Source organism: Bufo gargarizans, chromosome 6, assembly GCF_014858855.1.
Source record: "Bufo gargarizans isolate SCDJY-AF-19 chromosome 6, ASM1485885v1, whole genome shotgun sequence".
NCBI lineage: Eukaryota > Metazoa > Chordata > Amphibia > Anura > Bufonidae > Bufo > Bufo gargarizans.
Genome location: NC_058085.1, coordinates 17,644,003 through 17,671,722, shown reverse-complemented (window position 1 = coordinate 17,671,722; position 27,720 = coordinate 17,644,003). Strand labels below are relative to the sequence as shown.

General features: G+C 41.7%; 1 protein-coding gene across 1 annotated transcript in view; it reads right to left on the bottom strand.

The window, feature by feature from the left end:
- Positions 1-541: 541 nt before the first annotated feature.
- The window catches only part of LOC122940401 (zinc finger protein 585A-like), a 245,560-nt gene continuing 218,381 nt past the window's right edge, over positions 542-27,720 (bottom strand). The window contains exon 6 of the mRNA XM_044297067.1: positions 542-1,895. Within this exon, the coding sequence (XP_044153002.1) occupies positions 868-1,895 (1,028 nt within the window). The 3' untranslated portion in view covers positions 542-867. The remainder of the gene's footprint in view (positions 1,896-27,720) is intronic.

Sequence of the window (27,720 nt, the reverse complement as noted above, 5' to 3'; positions counted from 1 at the left end):
GTGCCAAAATTCAAAAAGGGTCCAAAAACAGAGCCCAGAAACTATAGGTCGGTAAGTTTAACATCTGTCGTGGGTAAACTGTTTGAAGGTTTTCAAAGAGATGCTATCTTGGAGTAAAATAAAGAAAATAAGAAAATAACGCCATATCAGCATGGCTTCATGAGGGATCGGTCATGTAAAACTAATTTACTCAGTTTCTATTAGGAGGTAAGTTCTAGACTTGACAGCGGAGAATCAATGGATGTCATATATCTGGACTTCTCCAAAGCATTTGACACTGTACAACATAAAAGGTTGGTATACAAAATGAGAATGCTTGGACCGGGAGAAAATGTCTGCATGTGGGCAAGTAACTGGCTCAGTGATACAAAACAGAGCCCAGATCGTTTGGCTCAGTTTCATCAGACGGACACCAAAACGCTACAACCAGCGTTTTGGTGTCCGTCTCCAAAGTGGAATGGACACTGAACTGATGCAAACTGATGCATTCTGAGCAGATCCTTTTCTATTCAGAATGCATTAGAATGCAAACTGATCCGTTTTGGACCGCTTGTGAGAGCCCTGAACGGATCTCGCAAACTGAAAGCCAAAACACCAGTGTGAAAGTAGACTTAGTTTCACTTTTAACTGGATCTTCTGTCCTTTGATTACCAATATTCATTCAATACAGGAGACTATGTTTGTTTAGGGAGCTCTCACAGCGATCCCAATCATCGCTCCAAGCCCTTGGCTACCTTAAGTAACTGAATGCAAGGCGCTGTTTTAGCTCCATGTAAAAAGGAGTATCTGAAAGAATAAAGCCAGTGACCACCAAAAAAAAACACATAAGGGAGGTCACTAACGGGCTAAGCATGAAGATGGCTTCTCTTATATGTGGGTTTTTTGATGTTTAACAAGAGATAATTTTAGGTTAAAACACATATCACATTCTGAACATGAAAATGGCTTCTCTCCTGTGTGAATTCTCTGATGTACAACAAGAGATGATTTACGGTTAAAACATTTTTCACATTCTGAACATGAAAATGGCTTCTCCCCTGTGTGATTTCTTTGATGTACAACAAGAGCTGATTTATACTCAAAACATTTCCCACATTCTAAACATGAAAATGGCTTCTCTCCTATGTGATTTCTCTGATGTATAACAAGATATGATTTACTGTTAAAACATTTCCCACATTCTGAACATGAAAATGGCTTCTCTCCTGTGTGATTTCTCTGATGTATAACAAGTTGTGATTTACTGTTAAAACATTTACCACATTCTGAACATAAAAATGGCTTCTCCCCTGTGTGAATTCTCTTATGTGTAACAAGATATGATTTCTGGTTAAAATATTTTCCACATTCTGAACATGAAAACAGTTTCTCCCCTGTGTGATTTCTCTGATGTATAACCAATTCTGATTTCATGTTAAAACATTTCCCACATTCTGAACATGAAAATGGCTTCTCTCCTGTGTGCATTCTCAGATGTGTAACAAGATCTGATTTACGGTTAAAACATTTCCCACATTCTGAACATGGAAATGGCTTCTCCCCTGTGTGAATTCTCTGATGTACAACAAGAGTTGATTTATACTCAAAATATTTCCCACATTCTGAACATGAAAATGGCTTGTCCCCTGTGTGATTTCTTTGATGTGCAACAAGAGTTGATTTATACTCAAAATATTTCCCACATTCTGAACATGAAAATGGCTTCTCCCCTGTGTGAGTTCTCTGATGTACAATAAGATTAGATTTTTGGGGAAAACATTTACCACATTCTGAACATGAAAATGGCTTCTCTCCTGTGTGAATTCTCTGATGTATAGCAAGATCTGATTTCTGTTTAAAACATTTCCCACATTCTGAACATGAAAATGGCTTCTCCCCTGTATGAATTCTCTGATGTATAACAAGAATTGATTTGTACTCAAAACATTTACCACATTCTGAACATGAAAATGGTTTCTCTTTTACGTGAGCTATTTTATGTTTAGCACGTCTTCTGTGACTTTTATTCTGTGTTACAGTCTGTGATGAATCAGAAGATCGCACCTGTTTAAAAGAATCAAATGATGCATTGTTGTTGTGATTGGATGAGTGTATATCTTGCATATTGGCATGCTCTTCAAATGTATCTCGTGTGATACCACAATCATCTACTTCGAAATCTGAAGATACCAGATGTTTCGCTAAGTTCCTGGTACAGTCATCTGCCAAAAACAAAAACATTTTATTATTGATGAATAACATTAAAATTGTATTGAAGTTTTATAACTTTTCCATATAAAAAATCCACAGAAAGTACAAGACATGGCTTACAATTAGAATATCAACTGACTAAAACAGTCGTGGTCAAACAGACCACATAACGAGGGGCATAACTAGAAAGCACTGGCTCCCACTTTAAGCAACTTCCCTGCAACCCCCACCTAATCAGTCATTAAAAAGAGAATATAAATAAAACATTTCCTAGCGCTGGACAAGAGGCGACGAATCAATTTTTTGTGCCCCACACAATAGTTATCTCTCCTCAGTGTCCCTTTCACAGTGTAATTCCCATTTAGTGCCCTCTTCACAGTACTGATGCTCCCTAAGTTCCCCCACACAGTAGTTATGCCCCCTTTGTGCGCCCCCTGCAGTTGTGCTGTCCCTTTACATCAGTGAAGCACCTGTACTGTGAATAAAGCTAAAGTAATACCGAGCACATCATGCTCCTACCAGCAGCAGGCAAATTTCTGGGGTTCAGTGGTGAGACTTTTTCGTATGACCTCTTAAGGCTACATTCACACGTGAAAAAAGGCCTTAAAAAAACGGACACAGTTTTTCATGGCCATTTTTCAACCATTTTTTGCATCCCTTTCTTGGTCGTCTAGACGGTTTGCATTAACTTTTAACAGCCAATTGTTTGGTGCTAAAGGACCTACACTCTCAGTGGGATGATGTCACCATGCGCTCCTACGCAATAATGCTAGGAGAACATGGTGATGTCATCACGTTGGTATCACAGGTCCTTCATCACCAAGAGAGACTGGCTTTTGTGTGCAAGCGGATAAGGCAATTTATTTTTATTTTAACCTCTTACAGACATAGAGCATACATCCTATGTATTTCCGATCAGCGGGGGGCGGTGATCGGAACCTGGTGCCTGCTCAAATCATTGAGCAGGAACCCGTGGACAATGAGCTGGGGGGTCCTGTGACCCCCCGTGTAGTCAATTCAGACCTGTGGTTTGCTGCGTTTCCGGGTTATTCGGGTCTCTGGGGACCTGATAACCCGGAACAGGATGGTGATCGGTGCTGTGATATTACACCACCAATCACCATCCTGCGATCCTGAGAGGTGATGTGATATCACCTCTCAGGATCGCCTCTCATTGGTCGACTGGCCGGGCGGGAGGTTCAAATTAGTGCAGCGCTCCTCTGATCCTCCTTTTCAGTCCGGGAGCCGAGTAGAGAGGAGCGCTGCGTCGGATCTCAGAGCCAGCACCCCCCATCTGTGCAGAGATCAGGATCCAGAGCATCATCCAGAACCTCATCTGTGCCCCAGCACCCCCAATCTGTGCACCCAGGTATTTAGGGAAAGGTTGGGGACAGGTTAGGTAGGGATATTCAGGGAAAGTTAGTGGAAAAAAAATATATATTTTTTTTAATTGCATCACCCTAAATTGGGTCTCTGGGGTCCACAGCACAGCTTGCCCCCCCAACTTTTGTTTTTTGTGTGTGCGCGTACGCTGACTGTGGTCAACACTCTAGTGATGATGATGAGCCCCCAAGACAGCAGAGATGCCGCCAGGCGGAGAAAGGGGACCGCCATGATAGGGACCCTGTGGCCCACCCTAGTATGAGCAGCTCTGGGGCTCGTACTAGTTTTCTGGCCCACTAGTTAAGTCCACCAGAGCCCCCTGCCGGTGAACTTGCATGGTATACCCCAGAACGTTTTTATTCCAGATTTCCACAGTCGGCTTCACTGAATATGACTACTTTAGTCTTTTTTTCAGTGACCACTTTGTAAAGCTAATGGTGGAGCAAACAAACCTGTACGCCCAACAGTTTGTTGCTCAACACTCCCGGGCTCCTTTTTGGCTAGGCCCGGTGGCTAAACTCCGGTCACTGCAGCCGAGATGAGGACATTTTGGGGCCTCGTGCTGCACATGGGCCTAGTCAAGAAACCTAGTGTCAGGCATTACTGGAGTGGGGACGTCCTCTACCAGGCCCCACTTTACAGTACGGCCATGACACGCTCCCGGTTTGAGATCATCCGGAAATGCCTGCATTATTCAGATAATGCAGCATGTCCCCCCCAAGGTGATCGTGGCTATGATCGACTGTACAAAATCAGGCCGGTCATCGATCACTTTGGAGCCAAATTTGTACAGGCCTATGTACCTGGAAGGGAGGTCGCGGTTGATGAGTCTCTCATTGCTTTCATGATGAGTTTCTCATTGCCAGTATGTTCCCTCAAAGCGGGCGAGGTATGGCGTGAAGCTGTACAAACTTTGTGAGAGTACCTCAGGGTACACTTACAAGTTTCGTGTGTATGAGGGGCAAGATTCCCGTATTCAACCCCCAGAATGTCCCCCCACTCTAAGTGTTAGCGGGAAACTTGTGTCGGACCTTATGCACCCACTGTTAGATAAGGGTTACCACCTGTACGTGGATAACTTTTATACTAGTATCCCCTTGTTCCAATGCCTCGCTGCCAGATCCACGTCCGCTTGTGGGACCATGCGGAAAAATCAACGCGGCCTCCCTACCCACCCCCTCCAGGTACCTATCCCCAGGGGTGCGACCCGTGCACTTACCAGTGGAAACCTGTTGCTGGTCAGATATAAGGACAAGAGGGATGTCCTTATACTGGTCACAATTCACGGTAACAGCATCACCCCTGTCCCTGTGCGAGGTACCACGGCAACGGTCCTTGAGCCCGATTATATCATCGACTACAATCGGTATATGGGAGGAGTCGATCTCTCTGATCAAGTCCTCAAGCCATATTACGCCATGTGCAAAACCCGGGCATGGTACAAAAAAGTTGCGTTCTACTTGGTACAGGTTGCTTTGTACAACTTTTTTGTACTATCCCGAAGCGCTGGCAACACAGGGACATTCCTTCAGTTCTATGAGGCAGTCCTCAATGCCCATATTTTCTGACCGGGAAATAGCAGGCAGGAGTACCTCGGGAACTGGAGGCACCCGGATCGTTCCTGGCCAACACTTTCCAGGTGTGGTCCCCATACTGGAAGGGACGAACCCCAAAAAAGTGCAGAGTGTGTCGCAGGAGGGGGATACGGAAGGACACCACCACTCAGTGTGACACGTGCCCCGATCATCCGGGCCTCTGCGTTGACAGTTGCTTCAGGGAGTACCACACTATCATTGAGTACAAAATTTATATCCCAATTTAGCCACTGACAATCGGAAAAAAAAACTGGTTCTCAGACTTGAGACACTAAAACTAAAAAAAAGATTTAAAAAAAATTATTATTTAGTAAAACTAAAATAAATTTAAAAAAGTAGACATATTAGGTATCGCCACGTCTGTAAAAATCTGCTCTTAAAAAATACCTCATGAACTAACCCCTCAGATGAACATGGTAAAAAAAAAATGAAAATAAAAATGGTGCAAAAAAAAAAAGGTTTTTTTTTTGTCACCTTACATCACAAAAATATTATAGCAAGCGATCAAAAAGTCATATGCCCCCCCAAAATAGTGCCAATAAAACAGTCTTCTCATTCCACAAAAAATTAGCCCCTACCTAAGATAATCGGCTAAAAACAAACAAAAAAAAAAAGACAGCCTATGGAGATACTAAAATGTTTTGTTACTGGAAAAAATGGATTCAAATTGAAAATTTGCCCAAAAATTTAAATTCTCAAATTTCATCTTCATTTGCCAATAACTCTTGTACAACGTCTAAGGTTACTTTCACACCTGCGTTAGGTGCGGATCCGTCTAGTATCTGCACAGACGGATCCGCACCTATAATGCAAACGATTGTATCCGTTCAGAACGGACCCGTTTGCATTACCATGAACAAAAAATAATGCAAACTAATCTGTTTTGACTTACACTGAAAGTCAATGGGAGGCGGATCCGTTATCAATTGCACCATATTGTGTCAGTGAAAACAGATCTGTCCCCGTTGACTTACATTGTAAGTCAGGACGGATCAGTTTGGCTCCGCATAGTCAGGCGGACATCAAAACGCTGCTTGGTGTCCGCCTCCAGAGCGGAATGGAGGCTGAACCGAGGCAAACTGATGCATTCTGAACAGATCCTTATCCATTCAGAATGCATTGGGGCTAAACTAATCCGTTTTGGGCCGCTTATGAGAGCCCTGAAAAGGATCTCACAAGCGGACCCAGAAACGCCAGTGTGAAAGTAGTCTAAAGAGTTAACAAAGTTTGTAAAATCAGTTTTAAATACCTTAAGGGGGGTAGTTTCTTAGATGGAGTCACTTTTATGGAGTTTCTACTCTAGGGGTGCATCGGGGGGCTTCAAATGGGACATGATGTAAATAAACCAGTCCAGCAAAAGAACCTCAACTGGTCCCTAAAAATTGGGTTTTTGAAAATTTCTGAAAAATTCAAGATTTGCTTCTAAACTTCTAAGCCTTGTAACGTCCCCAAAAACTAAAATGTCATTCCCAAAGTGATCCAAACATGAAGTAGACATATGGGGAATGTAAAGTATTAACTATTTTTGGAGGTATTACTATGTATTATAGAAGTAGAGAAATTGAAACTTGGAAATTAGCAATTTTTCCCCAAATTTTGGTAAATTTTGTATTTTTTTTGATAAATACAAATTAATTTTTAATTAATTTTACCAGTGTCATGAAGTACAATATGTGACGAAAAAACAATCTCAGAATGGCCTGGATAAGTCAAAGTGTTTTAAAGGAGTTAAACCCTAAAAGGCCATTTTCCACTAGTGTACCCATTTTAAACGGCCATTACATGGATGCACTCCTGTCTAAATGGCCATTAAAAATAGTCCCATTGATTTACATGGGGTCCAAATGGCAGCGAAAATTGCAACAAATAGATCATGTCCTATTTTTCATAAACACTATTCACTCGCCTTATAAAAAAATGGCCATGTGAATAGCGCCATTGACTTCAATGTATTCTAAAAACGGCTGTGTGCAATTTTTCACTGTTGTGTGAATGTAGCCTTATCCTGCAGCCTTTCCCGATTACACAAACTACATATAGCGCCAAAGAATAACCCTGTGACCCAAACATCATCACTGCAGCTAGGACACTGTGCACACCGAGGTCTCTCCAAATCTCAGTCCTGTCGCTGTCAAGTAAACAAACTGCATGGCCCACACCATAACATCTTCCTATTGTCAGGCATTTATATTAAAGGGGTTGTCTCATCTGAGACAATGGGGTCAGTTCGCTAGGATATGCCACTATTGTCTGGTAGGTGTGGAACCCACCACTGGGACCTGCACCTATCTCCTAAACGGAGCCCCGAAAGTGGTGGAGGGTGCACTGTGCACGCGCAGCACTGGCTTGGCAATTTCCTTCAGGCCCATAGAAGTGAATAGAAACAGCTGCTGGTCATGAGTGCTGCGCTCCCATTCACTTCTATGGGGAGAGCGCTTGGTGGTAGCCGGACCAGAGTCCTCCAGCCAGCACTTTGGCCCGCTCTGTTCTCTATATAGGTGGGGGTCTCATCGGTTGGACCCGCACCTATTAGACAATGGGGACATATCGTAGTGAAATGCCCCAATTGTCTCAAATGAGTCAAATCTTTTAACCAATTAGTAACCAGCCTCTTTTGGGCCTTACTGACTTAGGCCTCATGCACACGACCGTTTTTTTTTAAGGTCCACAAAAACGGGGTCCGTAGGTCCGTGATCCGTGACCGTTTTTTCGCCCGTGGGTCTTCCTTGTTTTTTGGAGGATCCACGGACATGAAAAATGAAAAAAAAATCTAAGTAAAGTTTGCCATTGAAATGATAGGAAAAAACGGACACGGATCACGGACACGGATCACGGACGACAATCTTGTGTGCATCCGTGATTTTTCACGGATCCATTGACTTGAATGGGTCCGTGAACTGTTGGCCGTGAAAAAAATAGGACAGGTCCTATTTTTTTCACGGCCAGGAAACACGGATCACGGATGCGGCTGTCAAACGGTGCATTTTCTGATTTTTCCATGGACCCATTGAAAGTCAATGGGTCCGTGAAAAAAAAACGGAAAACGGCACAACGGCCACGGGTGCACACAACGGTCGTGTGCATGAGGCCTAAGTGTTTTTCTTCCTTTTTTCATAAAATTTCTGATAAGCTTTTATTACTTTTTCTGGGAGGGAGATGGGAAAAACAGCAATACTGCCACTGCATTTTTAATTATAAATTTTATGGCGTTCATTTTTCGGTATAAATAACATAATATCTTTATTCTCTGGATCACTACAATTACAGTGATACCAAATACATTGTTTTTTTTCAGTTTTAAAACTTTTTTGCAATAAAACATTTTTTGCATTGTCGCTTCCCAAGATCCATTGCTTGGTATTATGTTTTTTCGGTGGCAACTAAGAATAAATTAGCAATTCTATAACAGACAGTTTTTTGATTGATTTTAAAATGAAATGAATTATGCCTATAGTGCATTGCATTTTAATGTCATTGCTATTCTGTCATTGACCAGCAGGCTGCACCAGAGAGGCGCAGCCTGCTAGAAATTACTCAAGGATGGTCTGGGGCCTACACGAGACCCCAGCCAGCCTTCACATACATCGGCACCCCGCGATCGCATTTACGGGGTGCCGATGGGAGACAGAGGGGGTCCGCTCCCTCTGTCAGCACTTTACATGCGGCAGGTGCCACTGCCCGCGGCATGTAAAGTGTCAAACAGCCCGGATCGCAACTCCTGCCAGTCTGGGTTGTTAAAGCAGGGACGCGGCTCTCATGTGATGTGGGACCCGTGCAGCGCTTAGACTGGGCCGCTGTAAAAAAAAAAGGGGCGGCCTATCCTAAGGCCCCTTAGTGATTGCCGTAAAAAGGCATATGGGTGGTCACTAAGGGGTTAATAACCCCATTGATAACATGTCATGGCGAGTAGGTGAATTTATTTATGCACGTGTAAGAAATACAGTTTTTTAAGAATTTCTTAGGAAAATACCGTAAGCCATATATTGTATTGGTATCCTGTTTTCAGCAACTTTCTGGTGATTAGAACCTATACTTGTCCTCTTAAAGCCAGTGTGAGCGAGTACTGTCTATCCGGACAACGGGCCATTAGTATATCAAAGGTACTGTAGTTGTCAGTTATCTAAAGAATGGCTGACAACTGTCCAGTAGGTGGAACATGGCTAGTGGGGCAGGAAAATGCTGGAAAATCCCAACATTCCAGCTGCTTCTATCAGTCTTCAAGAGTTAACAGAAAATTGCTAGAAAACCATAAGGAACCACCAAAAGGATGTGTCCAAGACATATTCTACCACATAAAAGAAACCGCTTTGCAGTAAATATATATAAGGGAAGAAAAAAAAATCAATATATACTGGAACACCTTCCCACTGAAAAAATATACCTTTTATTATTAATCTACTAAAATCTGGCCTGCAGCCGGACTACAAGTAACAAGAGAGTCAGAAAAAACATATACTATACATATTATGTCATAATGTATAGAGTCAAGAGGTATAATGGTAATACATAGGAGTACACCCACATAAAGTTACTCCATATGTGAATCACAAATAACTCAAGAGTCAATCACATACCAAGAAACCATGTTAAAGATTCAGTGATCGCCCAATGAATGTAAAACCATCATGGAGTGACATTGATACAGCGTAGTTGGTTTAAATATGAGGTGTTTTTGTGGTTACTCACGGTTAGCTGAGATGTTTCTAAACCAGGTGGGAATCCAACACTGGTGAAATAAATCAATCAGGTGGTAATTTAGCACTGGTGGAATCCGAGGTGGTCCAGAGGCAATCGTAATGAAGGAATAAACTTTTAACAAATAATATTCATTGGATTCAGACACTCCCTTGAAAAGTCAGTATGGGGAGTACTACCTACACATTACCCTCCGTTACCCTAACTGGACTCAGCCCAGGGACACCCCTTAAAGGTAGAGGTTCCCTGTCCTCGTGCCTAGCATGACTCACCCTGTATTACCCTATCCTCAGAGACCTAAAGCAGATAACATAACTAAGACAATAAAAGAAAACACGAAACAAACAAATCCCAACGTTACATTTCCCCAGCCAGTATGAATTCTGACTGGTTCGTCAGGGGAAGAGGAGAGAGATGCTCCTACAGCAATGTCTCATAATAGAGATCTCCGATATTGTTTCTCCCCCCTAAAATTCTACTCCTCTCCTATGGAGGATAAAGCCAAGTTCTATATAGGTCTCTGATGTAGCCTTGGTCCCACATATGATTGAAAGTACTATGTTCATATGTTAAGTAACAAATTACCTTCCAGATGCATGCTGCGTTCCACCATGCGATTCAGGGACCAATCACAACAGGTGGCATACATCAGAGGGTACATACAGCTAATAACTAGTGATATTTCGTTTGTAAGGTGTACCAATATTCACAACATTATATTCCCTACCTAAAAGATATCAGAATGGGAATCAATTGGTTATAGAACACCAGACACCAATTAATATTGTATATACTAGAGAGGAGGAGGGGAGAGGGTCAAAAAAGGGGATTATGGTGAAAATTGGGCATATATTATAATCATAACAAAGTTCCACCGGGTAAAACATTATTTTTAGCCATTATGGGGAAACTAATTATATGATAAACCCCATTCTGGCTACATGATATACAGAAAAAGGGGATCATTTTTGATCCGATATTTCAAAACATGACAGGTTTCATGATATAACTTAAATCGCCATTGGTGGTTGGTTAATCCGGAGAAGGAGGGGGGGGGGGGCAATCCAGCCAGTGGGCCCCAGACATATGGTCACTGAGACCAAGTTCATAGTTGTGTCAAAGAGAGTAATTTATAGTCGTGTCCAAGTGGGCAAAGTAGCACATATGTGGACATGACATCGGTAAAGGGAGAGGAAGAGAGAAAGAGAGCAGGAGAGCACCGCTTACAAGAAGGGGGACATGGTGAACGGGAGAACACCCATTTCATAAATAACATCCAAACGATAACTGTTCATTGAGACCATGTGGACTGTATGTTTTTAATCTATATATCCACTGGCATTCCTTCTGTAAGATCTTCTTGTCCCAGTCTCTCTTACGTGGTGAGGGAGGGATGATGTCAATAAATTGGAAGCCCAGGGATCTAGCATCACCCCCATGGAACTCCAGTACATGATTAGCCATGGGTTTGTCTCGTCCATGTCTAATATCCCCTAGGTGCTCTCCCACTCTCCTCCTCAACTCCCTTTTGGTCTTACCCACATAATTCATTGGGCATGAGCATGTTATGAGGTAAACCACTCCGCAACTCCTACAATGACCAAAATCCCTTATTTCAAAGGTTCTACCCGTTTAAATGTTCCCAGCGGTCTCCTATCCAACCAGGTTCCAGAGGTTTTTGGTGTCATATAGAGACTATGTACCAAGAGATCCCTTATCGATTTACCCCTCCTGAAGGTAATCCCTGGTTTAAATGGGAGTACATCCACGAGGTCCCTATCTATTCGGAGGATATCCCAGTGTCTTCTCAAGATTTCGAAAACTCTCTCATGAGAGTCGTCGAAAGTCCCAATAACCCTTATGATCTTATCCTGTACCAGGCCCTTTTTATGGGGATCCAAAAAATGTTCTCTATTAAGGGAAAGGGAATGTCTAAAGGCCTTCTTTAATGTCTGATCCGGGTAACCTCTGTTTAAGAACCTGTCCCTAAGGTCCTTTGATTGCGCCATGAAAGTGGAGGTATCAATGCAGTTCCTTCTGATGCGAATATACTGGCCCTTCGGAATGCCTCTTTTGACTGGGTTTGGATGGAAACTGGCCTAATGTAGGAGGCTATTGGTAGCCGTCGGCTGTAAATAACATTCCATCCCTTTTCGAGATTTTAATATCTAGGAATGAGATCTCCCTATTACTGATTTCATAGGTAAATCTCAACCCAATGGGATTGTTATTCAGCAATGTAACAAAAGATTTGAAGGCAACCTCTGGACCATCCCACAGTAGAAAGAAGTCATCAATATACCTTCCCCAGAAGGTAATGTGGGTGGTCCAGGGTTCCTCCACATCGCTGAATACAAGTTGGTCCTCCCACCAGCCCAGGAGCAAATTTGCGTAGGTCGGCGCAAAATAATAGGAAGATCTCATTCCTAGATATTAAAATCTCGAAAAGGGATGGAATGTTATTTACAGAAACAATTAGGAATCGATAAGGGATCTCTTGGTACATAGTCTCTATACGACACCAAAAACCTCTGGAACCTGGTTGGATAGGAGACCGCTGGGAACATTTAAATGCAGTGGATGCATAGCATGTCCATTTATCATTACATCAAAAACCTTCAAAAGTGCCTCGACAGGTAGAACCTTTGAAATAAGGGATTTTGGTAATTGTAGGAGTTGCGGAGTGGTTTACCTCATAACATGCTCATGCCCAATGAATTATGTGGGTAAGACCAAAAGGGAGTTGAGGAGGAGAGTGGGAGAGCATCTAGGGGATATTAGACATGGACGAGACAAACCCATGGCTAATCATGTACTGGAGTTCCATGGGGGTGATGCTAGATTGCTGAGCTTCCAAATTATTGACATCATCCCTCCCTCGCCACGTAAGGGAGACTGGGATAAGAAGATCTTACAGAAGGAATGCCAGTGGATATATAGATTAAAAACATACAGTCCACATGGTCTCAATGAACAGTTATCGTTTGGATGTTATTTATGAAATGGGTGTTCTCCCGTTCACCATGTCCCCCTTCTTGTAAGGGGTGCTCTCCTGCTCTCTTCCTCTCCCTTTACCGATGTCATGTCCCCATATGTGCTATTTTACCCACTTGGACACGACTACGATTTGCCCACTTGGACACGACTATGAACTTGGTCTCAGTGACCGTATGTCTGGGGCCTACCGGCTGGATGGCCCCCCCCCTCCTTCTCCGGATAAACCAACCACCAATGGCGATTTAAGTTATATCATGAATCCTGTCATGTTTTGAAATATCGGATCCAAAATGATCCCCTTTTTCTGTATATCATGTAGCCAGAATGGGGTTTATCATATAATTAGTTTCCCCATAATGGCTAAAAATAATGTTTTACCCGGTGGAACTTTGTTATGATTATAATATATGCCCAATTTTCATCATAATCCCCTTTTTCGACCCTCTCCCCTCCTCCTCTCTAGTATATACAATATTAATTGGTGTCTGATGTTCTATAACCAATTGATTCCCATTCTGATATCTTTTAGGTAGGGAATATAATGTTGTGAATATTGGTACACCTTACAAACGAAATATCACTAGTTATTAGCTGTATGTACCCTCTGATGTATGCCACCTGTTGTGATTGGTCCCTGAATCGCATGGTGGAACGCAGCATGCATCTGGAAGGTAATTTGTGACTTAACTTATGAACATAGTACTTTCAATCATATGTGGGACCAAGGCTACATCAGAGACCTATATAGAACTTGGCTTTATCCTCCATAGGAGAGGAGTAGAATTTTAGGGGGGAGGGACTAAATAGGGGTGGATACTTTAAAAGGCGCTGATTTTGTCTCAGACCTGGGGACATCGGTCATCTATTGCCTGCATTTGGGCTCACACTCCTGGAGGGTCTCGACTGAGGGACACGATATCGGAGATCTCTATTATGAGACATTGATGTAGGAGCATCTCTCTCCTCTTCCCCTGACGAACCAGTCAGAATTCATACTGGCTGGGGAAATGTAACGTTGGAATTTGCTTGTTTCGTGTTTTCTTTTATTGTCTTAGTTATGTTATCTGCTTTAGGTCTCTGAGGATAGGGTAATACAGGGTGAGTCATGCTAGGCACGAGGACAGGGAACCTCTACCTTTAAGGGGTGTCCCTGGGCTGAGTCCAGTTAGGGTAACGGAGGGTAATGTGTAGGTAGTACTCCCCATACTGACTTTTCAAGGGAGTGTCTGAATCCAATGAATATTATTTGTTAAAAGTTTATTCCTTCATTACGATTGCCTCTGGACCACCCCAGATTCCACCAGTGCTAAATTACCACCTGATTGATTTATTTCACCAGTGTTGGATTCCCACCTGGTTTAGAAACGTCTCATCCTTGGTGTCTCAGCTAACCATGAGTAACCACAAAAACACCTCATATTTAAACCAACTACGCTGTATCAATGTCACTCCATGATAGTTTTACATTCATTGGGCGATCACTGAATCTTTAACATGGTTTCTTGGTATGTGATTAACTCCTGAGTTATTTGTGATTCACATATGGAGTAACGTTATGTGGGTGTACTCCTATGTATTACCATTATACCTCTTGACTCTATACATTATGACATAATATGTATAGTATATGTTTTTCCTGACTCTCTTGTTACTTGTCGTCCGGCTGCAGGCCAGATTTTAGTAGATAAATAAAAGGTATATTTTAAGTGGGAAGGTGTTCCAGTATATATATATCAAGCCATATTCTAGACAATGCTAGGACTGGCTGCTAAGCAAGGAAGGAAGGAAGAAGCAGAAGAGAGAAGGAGAAAAGCAAAGTGCTACAGAAGAGGAAACCTGGAGGGACATGAGAAGACCTCTGTATAGTAACTACACTGTACTGCAGGGGGATAGTAATTTGTGGTTTAGTTACCAAATGTTAAAACATAAAGGGGCGGTAGTATTAATAATAAAACTTAACTTTTACTATAAACCCACAAAAAAAAAGGGAGGAACAAAGATACATGTCTCTCTTAGTACAGGCCCCAAGACAAACAGACTCCTATTATTCTTAACCCCTGAAATATATATGAATATAGTGCTACAATAAAGTAAAGTAGCACCAACAATCTCTTATCAGCAAGAACGGCTAGATGTACACGTGACTCAAGGTAGAATGAGGCAATCAGAAAACTATAAAGACATGCTCAAATAAAAAGATGTGTGTGTTCCAACGCGTTAGCCCTAGATTCTTTAGGGGACACTGGGCTAGTGTTTCTTCTATCGGGGAAATTGGTTGGTCCCAGACAAAAGCACTTAGATGGAGTGTATGGTCACACTTCCGAGTCGGACGGCACCCTAAGATGAGGGTGTGTATCTAAAGGTAGGAACTCCTGCAGACATCTAGTGTTCCTACTCCATATGGTCTTGGGAGTAACTTTATTACTATTAGTAGTAATTGTTATTGTGTACAAGTCTCTCTGTATGTGATATTAATGTTTATTCCTTTATACTTTCATATATACTCATCAATAATAATAATTGTAATATCATTATTCCCACATTGCGCAACAGATCAATTTTTTTTGTATTTGTAGAAGCAGAATCTTAGAGACCTCTCTGCTTTACTAAGGCTAGTTTCACACTAGTGGCAGGACGGATCCGACAGGCTGTTCACCATGTCGGATCCGTCCTGTGGCTATTTCGCCGTGCCCGCGGACCGCCGCTCCGTCCCCGTTGACTACAATGGGGATGGGGGCAGAGCTCCGGCGCAGCACGGCGGTGCACGGAGAAAGCCGCCGGACTAAAAAGCCTGACATGCAGTAATTTTAGTCCGGCGGCCTTTCTCCGTGCAGCGCTGTGCTGCGCCGGAGCTCCGCCCCCGTCCCCATTATAGTCAATGGAGATGGAGCGGCGGTCCGCGGGCACGGCGAAATAGCCGCAGGACGGATCCGACATGGTGAACAGCCTGTCGGATCCGTCCTGCCGCAAGTGTGAAAGTACCCTTAGTGGTCACTACTCACCTGGGCGGTTATCTGCAGGAATGTCCTCTGTACTCTGCTCATCACTCCTCACATCTGTCTCTGTAGGATTAATATTGTTCAGATCTTCACCCGGATTCACAACAAGCTGTGAAAGAAATATTGTAGAAGTCATCAGACGGTTGGAGAAGTCGTGTGGAAGGTTTTATATGACCTGAAAAGATCAGTAATTAGAATGATGATCAAAAATGACCGGACAGCAGGAGTTATCTGACTCAAATATCTGCAGGTCTCCTGTATAAATCCAATCTGATTGCTTCATTATTCCAACCAGTTTGCAATGCAGGGAGAGTAGCCCTTATATTCCATCCCTAACATTACATTGTGTGTATATAACATTACATTGTGCACCTGTTGCCCTTGCTGGCCGCCCCAGGGCTGTGAAGCTGGTAAGCCAAAGTTCTTTCGATCCATGGCTTATTTACCTCCTCGGAATGGGCATAATCATCTGCTCTGCTGCAGCCAATGACTGGATTCAGGGGTAACATGTCCACAAGAAACACATCACCACTAAAGCCAGTCATTGCCTGTGCCAGCGAGGGAGCAAACCACATTTACTGGAAGATGGACACACAGGAGCTGGCACACATAACCAGAGCTAAGGGTAGCAGGTAGGTATGACTCTTTCCATAGTAGAGGCTGCGGACACATGTGAAAAGTTACTTATTCCTGAACAAACCCTTTAATGCTGTCTTCCTGTTCTATCTAGAAGTTTTGGGATAACTGCAGGCAGGAAGATACTGTACCTAGTATAAGTGACAGCGGAGAACACAGGAGAGTGAGAACTGATTATCTATCACCAGTAGAACACTCTACTATCACTGTTAATGGTGTAAGGACAGGGGAGAACACAGGAGAGGAGAGAACTGATTATCTATCACCACTAGAACACTCTGCTTATCACTGCTTATAGTGTAAGGACAGGGGAGAACACAGGAGAGGCGCGAACTGATTATCTATCACCACTAGAACACCCTGCTACCACTGTTTATAGTAAAAGGACAGGAGACGTGAGAACCGATTATGATTATATTATAGGATTATTATTTTTATTTATTTTTTTAAATATTTCTTTATTGTTATACAAAACACATTAAATATACAGTATCAGACCATCCAACGGGTCATTACAATAATCATTCACATTAACTTTTTATATCTATTTAAACCCAGATGTTCGGTTGCCCCCAGAATACACGTCATCGGATCTTCTGATATTTGAACCTTCAAAATTCGATATATAGTATCTGTTATTTCTGTCCAATATCTAAACAATCTGGGACATCTCCAGAAGCAATGCATTAAGTCAGCTCTCTCTCCCCCACATTTTACACATCATCCGAGGATCTAACGCCCATTCTTTTCAATATCCATGGGGATCTATGCAACCTATGAACCACAAAAAATTGTGAAATCTTATGTGAACCCCTGTTTGAGACTCGAGAATAATTCTTTAATGCATCGTTCCATTTTTCTTCCGTAAAGAATTCCAGTTCATTCTCCCATTTTTTCCTAGCTAATATTGTAACCCGTTTCTTTTTCCCCCCCATCAGTATCTTATATCTTTTTGCCGTTATTCCTCTTCTTTCACCCAGATTAGTAAATTTGTGTAATATCTCAGATCTTTCCATCTTATATTTATCCTCTTGCATAACTGACCTCAATGCATTCCTAAGCTGAAAGTATTTATATATGTCCTTATACGGTATACCAAACTCTCTAACCATTGTATTAAAGTCTTTCAATTTACCCTGTTCGAATATCTGGTTTAAGTATTTCATCCCATTTTTATCCCAGTCAATATACATTTTAATCCCCTGCAGTTCCTTAAGGTTAATATTTTTCCATATAGGTGTGTATTGCAAAAACCCTTTAATCTCTAGTATTTTTTTAATCTCTACCCATATATATTCCATTAAATTTAAAACTCTATTTCCTGTATTTTTTCCTCCCAGTGTACCCGATTCCAACACCTCTAAAAAGTTCCATTCTTCTTTCCATCCCAGTCTATTTACTACCTGACTACCCACCAACCCATCCAAACTACTCTTTATTTGACCATATTGTGTAATTATATAATAAAAAAACCAATTCGGAACTGCTCATCCACCTTCTCTCACTGGGAGCTGAAGTATCTCTCTCTTTATTCTGGGAATCTTACCTTTCCAAAGAAAATCTCCCATTAACCTATCAAGCAATCTAAAGGTATCCTGCGACAACCTGACTGGGGAATTTTGAAGGACATATAATATTTTAGGGAGAAAGACCATTTTTATTAAGTTTACCCGACCCTGTATTGAAATTGGTAATCTACGCCAGACATGTATTTTGGCCCTAAGTTCTTTTATTAGGGGAAGTACATTTAATTTTTCATATTCTCCTATGTTTCCGGAGATTTGTATCCCCAAATATTAAAAGTTTTCTTGTTTTCCCAACACCTGCACCTTTAAAGACCCCTGTGGTCTCCCAACATCAACATATATGATTTCCCCCAATTAATAGGATTATTATTACTATTATTAGTATCTTCCAAAAGCCACTGTGCTTTTTCCTAACAAACGCTGCACGGCTAGATTTATCACATGCATCATTCAGGGAGTATGTGTTATTTCTCCCAAACACAAAGCAGCCACAATGTTCCTGCAATGGTCTCTGACCACCTTGCCCAGTTGGAGTTAGGTGAGGAGACAGCCAGCGCGGTTGTTTGATGCTGCTTGATGCACTTTAGAAAGTATTTGGCTATGTGGCTACTATCACCCAGGGAGATCCTCTCTAAAACGGCATCACAACACTTCACATGATAGGAAGAAGGGGGGAGTGGGAGCGATGTTCTGCCCTGCTTCTGTTTGGGACAGGAGGATATCCATGGAGGAGGCCGATAAGTGCCTGGTGTCGGAACAAACGTGGGGGTGTCAATAGGACCTGGCCTTCTTGCTACAGTGCTGCCTCACTGCAAAAGACATTGATCAAATGGGCTGTGAAAGGCATGAACTGTTCCAGTCCGTAACCCTTGCTCCAGGTGTCCATTGTGTGCACCTTGCTGCACAGCTAGAATTGCAAGGAGTGGCCTACATTCACCGCCACTTGAGAGTACAAAGCAGGGATGGCTTTTTTTTTTTAAAACATAGTAACATAGTATATAAGGCCGAAAAAAGACATTTGTCCATCCAGTTCGGCCTGTCATCCTGCAAGTTGATCCAGAGGAAGGCAAAAAAAAACCTGTGAGGTACAAGCCAATTTTCTCCACTTAACCACCTCAGCTTCCCTAGCTTAAACCACCTTAATGACCAGACCACTTTTTACAATGCTGCACTACACTACTTTCACGGTTTATTGCTCGGTCATACAACTTACCACCCAAATTAATTTTACCTCCTTTTCTTCTCACTAATAGAGCTTTCATTTAGTGGTATTTCATTGCTGCTGATATTTTTACTTTTTTGTTATTAATCGAGATTTACCGAATGTTTTGCAAAAAAATGTATCTCTGTAAAGGAGAACTTTTCCAATTTTTTAAATACAAAGTTGTCATTTTACAGAGATATTTCTCTCACCCAGCATGGGTATATGTAAAAATACACCCCAAAACACATTGCCCTACATCTCCTGAGTACGGCGATACCATATGTGTGACACTTTTTTGCAGCCTAGGTGCGCAAAGGGGCCCAAATTCCAATGAGTACCTTTTAGGAGGGCATTTTTAGGCATTTGGATTCCAGACTTCTTCTCATGCTTTAGGGCCCCTAAAATGCCAGGGCAGTATAAATACCCCACAAGTGACCCTATTTTGGAAAGAAGACAACCCAAGGTATTCCGTGAGGGGCATGGCGAGTTCCTAGAATATTATTTTTTTTGGGCACAGGTTAGCGGAAAATGATTTTGTAAGAGAAAAAAATATATATATCATTTTCCGCTAACTTGTGCCCAAAAAAATAAAATATATTCTATGAACTTGCCATGCCCCTCAAAAGTGATCTTTATAGCACCGCAGAGATTTTACGGTGTTTTTGCCGTGATCAGAAAAAAAAATATTTCTGTCACTGCGGTGGGGCGGACTGAACGCAAGTGTGCACACAAGATAAGGCCTGATCGGGCGAACACTGCGTTTTTTGTAGAGCCTATAGAACATGTCCTATTCTTGTCCGCAATTGCGGACAAGAAAAAGGCATTTTCTATATAGTTCTGGCAATGTGCGGATCCGCAAAATGCGGAAAGCACATTGCCGGTGTTCGTGTTTTGCGGATCCGCGAAACACATACGGACTTCTCAATGGAGCCTTACAGGGGGGTGATCAATGACAGGGGGGTGATCAGGGGTTAATAAGTGACAGGGAGGGGTGTAGTGTAGTGTGGTGCTTGGTGCTACTTACAGAGCTGCCTGTGTCCACCAGAGGACCAGGTAGCAGGTATACCCCATTAATTCTTGTGGAACACCTAAAGGGTTAACAAAATCAGTTTTGAATACCCTGAGGGGCGTAGTTATTAAAATGGGGTGATTTTTGGGTGGTTTCAATTATGTAAGCCTCACAAAGTGACTTCAGACCTGAACTGGTCCTTAACCCCTTAAGGACAGCCCTATTTCACCTTAAGGACTTGGCCATTTTTTGCAATACTGACCACTGTCACTTTAAGTGGTAATAACTTTAAAACGCTTTGACTTATCCAGGCCATTCTGAGATTGTTTCTTCGTCACATATTGTACTTCATGACACTGGTAAAATGAAGTTAAAAAAAAAAAAATTTTTTGCATAAAAAAATACCTAATTTACCAAAAATTTAGAAAAATTTGCGAATTTCAAAGTTTCAGTTTCTCTACTTCTGTAATACATAGTAATACCCTAAACATTTTTGATGACTTTATATTCCCCATATGTCTACTTCATGTTTGAATTATTTGGGGAATGATATTTTATTTTTTGGGGGTGTTACAAGGTTTAGAACTTTAGAAGCAAATATTGAAATTTTTCTGAAATTTACAAAAACCCAATTTTTAGGGACCACTACAGCTCTGAAGTCACTTTGCGAGGCTTACATAATAGAAACCACTAAAAAATGACCCCATTCTATAAACTACACCCCTCAAGGTATTCAAAACGGATTTTACAAACTTCGTTAATCCCTTGGGGATGAAATTTGAGAATTTCATTTTTTTGCCTAATTTTCTATTTTAACCCATTTTTTACACTAACAAAGCAAGGGTTAACAGCCAAACAAGACTGTATCTTTATTGCCCTGACTCTGCCGTTTACAGAAACACCCCATATGTGGCCGTAAACTACTGTACGGCCACACAGTGGGGCGTAGAGTGAAAGGTGCGCCGTTTGGTTTTTGGAAGGCAGATTTTGCTGGATTGGTTTATTTACACCATGTCCCATTTGAAGCCCCCTGATGCACCCCTAGAGTAGAAACTCCCTAAAAGTGACCCCATCTAAGAAACTACACCCCTCAAGGTATTCAAAACTGATTTTAAAATTTTTGTTAACCCTTTAGGTGTTGCACAAGATTTAATGGAAAATAGAGATACAATTTCAAAATTTCCCTTTTTTGGCAGATTTTCCATTTTAATATTTTATTTCAAGGAACAAAGCAAGGGTTAACAGCCAAACAAGACTCAATATTTATGGCCCTGATTCTGTAGTTTAGAGAAACACCTCATATGTGGTTGTAAACCGCTGTACGGGCACACGGCAGAGCGCAGAAGGAAAGGAATGCCATACGGTTTTTGGAAGGCAGATTTTGCTGGACTGTTTTTTTTGACATCATGTCCCATTTGAATCCCCCCAGATGCACCCCTAGAGTAGAAACTCCAAAAAAGTGACTCCATTTTAGAAACGATGGGATAGGGTGGCAGTTTTGTTGGTACTAGTTTAGGGTACATATGATTTTTGGTTGCTCTATATTACACTTTTTGTGCGGCAAGGTAACAAGAAATAGCTTTTTTGGCACCGTTTTTTTTTTGTTATTTACAACATTCATCTGAAAGGTTAGATCAAGTGGTAATTTTATAGAGCCGGTCGATACGGACACGGCGATACCTAATATGTATACTTTTTTTATTTATGTAAGTTTTACACAATGATTTCATTTTTGAAACAAAAAAAATCATGTTTTAGTGTTTCCATAGTCTAAGAGCCATAGTTTTTTCAGTTTTTGGGCGATTATCTTGGGTAGGGTCTCATTTTTTGCGGGATGAGATGACGGTTTGATTGGCACTATTGTGGCGTACATCCATTTTTTTTGATAACTTTTATTACCTTTTTTGGGAAGTAAGGTGGACAAAATTTCGATTTTCTCATAGTTTTTATTTTTATGGTGTTCACCGTGCAGGGAAAGTAACATAACTGTTTTATAGATCAGATCGTTACGGACGCGGCGATACCAAACATTTGTAGGGATTTTTTTTTTCCTTTTTAGTCAGTGATAAATGTGCTTTTTTGATTTTTACTTTCTTTTTCATTTTTTTACTTTTTTTTTTTACCCAGACCCACTTGGTTCTTGAGGATCCAGTGGGTCTGATGTCTGTATAATACAGTACAATATATATTGTACTGTACTGTATTTTACTTACACCTTGTCTGAACAGATCTATGCCTTTAGCACAGATCTGTTCAGCACCATGGACAGCAGGACGCCTGAGAAGGCGTCCTGTTGCCATGGGAACCTTTCCCGTCTGTGAAGTTGTGGCCACAACTTCGCAGACGGGGAAGGGTAAGGACTGGGGCTCCTTCCCTCTGTCATCCCATCCTGTCGGGGGGCTTCAAAGGCACAGAAGCCCCCCGATGGGAGAGGGAGGGCGCCGCATCTTACTGTTAACTCTTTCCATACAGCGGTCTGTACGGACCGTTGTATGGAAAGGGTTAAACGGCTGACATCCATTCACAGATGTCAGCCATTTATACCAGGGTGTCAGCAATGTGCTGACACCCTGGTATAACCACTGTACACCAACGATTATTCGGCGGGAGGCGGAACGCGATCCCGCCTGCCGCACCGCCCACAACACCCCCCCTGCACCTCCCACCGGGCTAAAATCATTCAGAAGTGCAGGGGGGGTGATAAATATATATTTTCGCCACACTAAAGTTTCTGATTGCCGCGGTCAGGGACCGCGGTGATCAGAAACTGCAGAAATCGCAGGTCTGAACTGACCTGCGGTTTGCTGCGATCGCCGATACGGGGGGGGGGGGGGGGTCATATGACCCCCCCAGCATTGTGACAGGATGCCGGCTGAATGATTTCAGCTGGCATCCTGTGTGGATTAACCCCTGGGCGCCACAATCTCACTTTAAACTCATGATGTACCGGTACGTCATGGGTCCTTAAGGAATCGGGATCCATGCCGTACTGGTACGTCATGGGTCCCTAAGGGGTTAAAAAAAGGGCTTTGGAAATTTTATGAAAAATTTCAAGATTTGCTTCTAAACTTCTAACGTCCCCAAAAAATGTAATGTCATTTTCAAAATGATCCAAGCATAAAGTAGACATATGGGGAATGTAAAGTAATAACTATTATATGAGGTATCACTATCTGTTATAAAAGTAGAGACAATAAAATTTGTAAATTTGCTAATTGTTCAAATTTTTGGGCAAATTTGGGATTTTTTCACAAATAAAGGTGAAATATATTGACTTCAATTTATGACTCTCATGAAGTACAATGTGTCACAAAAAAACACTCTCAGAATAGCTTGGATAAGTAAAAGTGTTCCAAAGCTATTACCACATAAAGTGACACATGTCAGATTTGCAAAAAAAAACGTAATTAGACTTACCGGTAATTTTGTTTCCTTGAATCCACCATGATGGCTACCGATGAGATTGACCCCTTGACCTCTGTAGGGGCAGGAAATACAGAGAGAGAGAGAGAGAGAGAGAGAGAGTTTCAGAAGTCCCCACCCTCAGTGTGTACCAGATGCCAAAGTGGGTATATATATATACACACACACACACACACACACTTATCTTTTTTTTATTATTATTTTTTTTAAATGTTTATATATATTTTTTATATCTTTTTTTTATTATTACCTCATAATATATACAACATTTCATGGGAGGAAATATATGGATTCAAGGAAACAGAATTACCGGTAAGTCTAATAACGTTTTTTCTATTTCATCCACCATGACGGCTACGGATGAGAACTAACAGATTACTAAGTAGGGGTGGTAAATGCTTGCAACACTCTTTGGCCAAAGTCCAAATCTGCTGAAGCACAAAAGTTCAGATGATAGTGTCTATAGAAAGTATTACTGCTAGACCTGGATTTCTGCTATGCGTCTAGTAGATGTAATTGCTGTTAAAAAGGCCGTCTTAAAAGAGATGTTTTAAGGAAATATCTCTTACTAGGGCAAATGGAGAATTTTTCAACCCATTAGGGACTAGATCTAAGTCCCATAGAGGAATGTTATGTTTAAGGGAAGGTCTAATGCTAGAAGCTGCTTTAATAAAACTTCTAATCCATCTATAGTTTGCTAGGTTAGTATCGTAGAAAGCCCCCAGGGCTGATATTTGCACCATCAAAGTACTAGGCCTAAGGCCTAGGTCTAGGCCTCTTTGTAGAAATTCCAAGATCTTTTGTATGGAAAGAGATGATATATTGGGAGAGACTTTTCCCAGCCATGAGCAGTACTTTTTCCAGATTTTTAGATAAGTGGCGGCAGTAACTTTTTTCCTGTTGGCTTTTAAGGTATTGATAACTTTATCTGAAAGACCCTTACTCCTTAGGATTTCACTTTCAGGATCCAGGCCGATAGTTTGAAGAGACCTGGGTTCTGATTTAGGATTGGCCCCTGTGATAGAATATCCTTCTGAAAAGGTATCTGCCATGGATCTTCCAGAGATAAGTTTTTCAGGATGGAGAACCAAGTTCTCTTGGGCCAAAAGTGAGTAATTAGTATTACTGTCACTGGGTCTGTGTCACGGATGGTGTAACAGAAAACAAGAAGTTACAAATAAGGATCCGACTGGCTTGATCCGAAACTAAGGAACAAAAGGGTGACCCCTATTTAAGCCCTGAAACTCTCCCTGTCTTCTCAGCCCATGCAAAGATCTCTATGACAGAAAATTGCATGCCCTTGTGCCTCGACTGTATGACACCTGAACACCCTATAATAGTGAGGGGACCCAACCACCGGCGCCCTACACTTAATATTGAGGGAGTCAGGGTCACCTAGGATCAAGCAAACAGGAAAACCCAAATCAATGAACAGACTTATCTGTAGAAGCATCAGTTGTAGCATCTAGCATGTACACACTCCAGGAAGTTGTATAAACCGCAAAGTGATGCAGTATGGGAGGGGATTTAAAGGGATGCAATCAGTGCAACTAGATGACAGCTGAGAGAGGGAAACGAGATGACAAAACGAAAGCAAAACAAAAGAACCTCAAGCAGGAGGTTCTGAAGAACGTCTGTCAGAGCTTCTCAAATGTCTGGCGGTGACAGTCTATGAGGATTTTCTGTAGAACCCTGGGGATTAATGCCCATGGAGGGAACGCATATGCAATATTACAGTTCCATTTTAGAGAAGGCGTCTACTGCCCACGGATTTTCCCTGGGGTTCAGGGAGCAAAACCTGTTGACCTTTTTGAGGCAAATAGGTCTATTTGTGGTTGGCCTCATCTGGTTAATAATTTCTGAAATATATCTGGATTTAAGGTGCATTCCCTTGCGTCTAGAGTCTGTCTGTTTAGAAAATCTGCCTCTGTATTTTCTGATCCCTTCAGATGAATGGCTGCAATAGATAGAACATTTTTTTTCTGCCCAAGAAAATATTTCTGCCATTAGGGATCTTAATTTTTGGGACCTTGTGCCTCCTTGATGCTTCAGGTAAGCGACTGCTGTTGTATTGTCCGAGAATATTTTTAGGCGTTTTTTGTTTAATAAATTCTGATTTAATTTTAGAGTTTCCCAGACCACCCTTAATTCTTTGTAATTTGATGACTCGTTCTTTATTTCTTCTGTCCACTTCCCTTGCCAGCTTGAGGAGGCCACCGTTGCGCCCCATCCTGTTGCACTTGCATCTGTTACAATTTGTATTCCTGGTTCTTTTTGCCAGGTTACCCCTCTGGCTAGGTTGGTTTCCATCTTCCACCAATTTAAATCTAGTTTTATTTGTAGTGGGATTTTTATCATCATGTCTAAGAATGACTGATCTTTATTCCAATTGTTTAATATCCAGGATTGTATAGTTCTGGTGTGGGCTTGGCTCCAGGCAACCGCTGTTATGCAGGAGGTCATGAGACCCAAGATGCTCATGGCGTTCCTGATCGAGGTGCTGTCCTGAGTTTGCAATTTCTCTATTTTCCCTACGATGTCTTATTTTTTCCAAAGGTAGTGAAGACTTCTGGGCTACTGAGTCTATCATCACCCCGAGGAATCTTTTGTTGGATGATGGAATTTGGGAAGATTTTTTTTATATTTATCAGCCAACCCAAGTTGGACATTTTCTATAGGAAGGTTTGCGTTTGTGTAACTGTTTCTGCTTCCGAACTTCCCAGTAGGAGAAAATTGTCTAGGTATGGAAAAATTACTAGTCCTTCTTTCCTGAGGGAGGGTAACATCTCCACTACCAGTTTCGTGAAGATCCTTGGTGCGGATGAAATGCCAAAGGGAAGGGCGCAGAACTGAAAATGATGCATCATGTGATCTGGGCTTTGTAACGCAAACCGAAGATATTTTTGTGAATTTTAATTTATAGGAACGTGATAGTAGTTGAGATCCGCTGACGTCTTGTAAGCCCCGTTTTTTATTAGAGGAACGATGGAGGAGATGGATTCCATTTAGAATTTTTTGTACATTATAGACTAAACTGAAGGATTTCTTCTCTATGGGTTTTATTTTTTATATGATTATCTAACTCATTAAGCCAGAAATATGGCTTTAGCCACCGAGGTGGCTGCGATATTAGTTTTTACCCCGAACATAGACGCCTCCCAACATTTCCTTAGAAGGGAATCCGCTTTCCGTTCCATTGGGTCACGTAACTGGGATGCGTCCTCAAATGACAGGGAAGTCTTTTTTTAAATTTTTCCACTTGAACGTCTATTTTAGGAGTATCATTAAATATTTTAGATTCAGCAGGGTCAAAGAGAAGCCTCTTTCTAAATTCTCTAGAAACACCTAGTCTTCTTTAAGGATCTGCCCATTCATCAATGATCATTTCTTTTACATTTTCATTAATGGGGAAAACCGTAGCTTTTTTTGTGTGCGAAATCCCCCCAAACATTTTGTCTTGTACAGATCTTGTCTTTTGGACGTTTTCGATACCCATGGTCTCTCTCACTGCTTTAAGTAGTTCATCCATTTCTTCAGAGGGAAAAAAGTTCTTTTTTTCATCATCCTCTACAATCTCCCCCTCAGACAATTGGTCATCCTCAAAATCGTGTTTGAAAACAGATGGAACGGATAACCCTTGCTTTTTAGTAGGCGGTACGTTTTGAGGGGGAGTAAGAGAGGACAATGAGGAACTAATTTCATCCTGAATCATGGCTCTAACTTCCATCAGGATAGACGGTTGCTCTTCTTTCAGAAGGTCATTGATGTAAGTTTTGCAAAGTTTCTTCTTATATCCCTCAGGTAATTTTTTTGAACAATTGACACACTTGTTATATTTTGGTTTAATTTTCATGTCCTTACCACCCTGGTAAAAGAAGAGCAACCCAGAATCAGCCATGTACTAACTCAAGAAAATAAACATAAGAGGAATAATGCAGGTTTCCCACAGGGAGACTCACGGATGGAGTTGCCGAAGGAGGGTCTGCGCAGTCCATACGGGTCCCGGGAGCCGCTGACATCACTGCTGAAGACAGGTGAGACAGTGTCTGGGAGCCACCACACT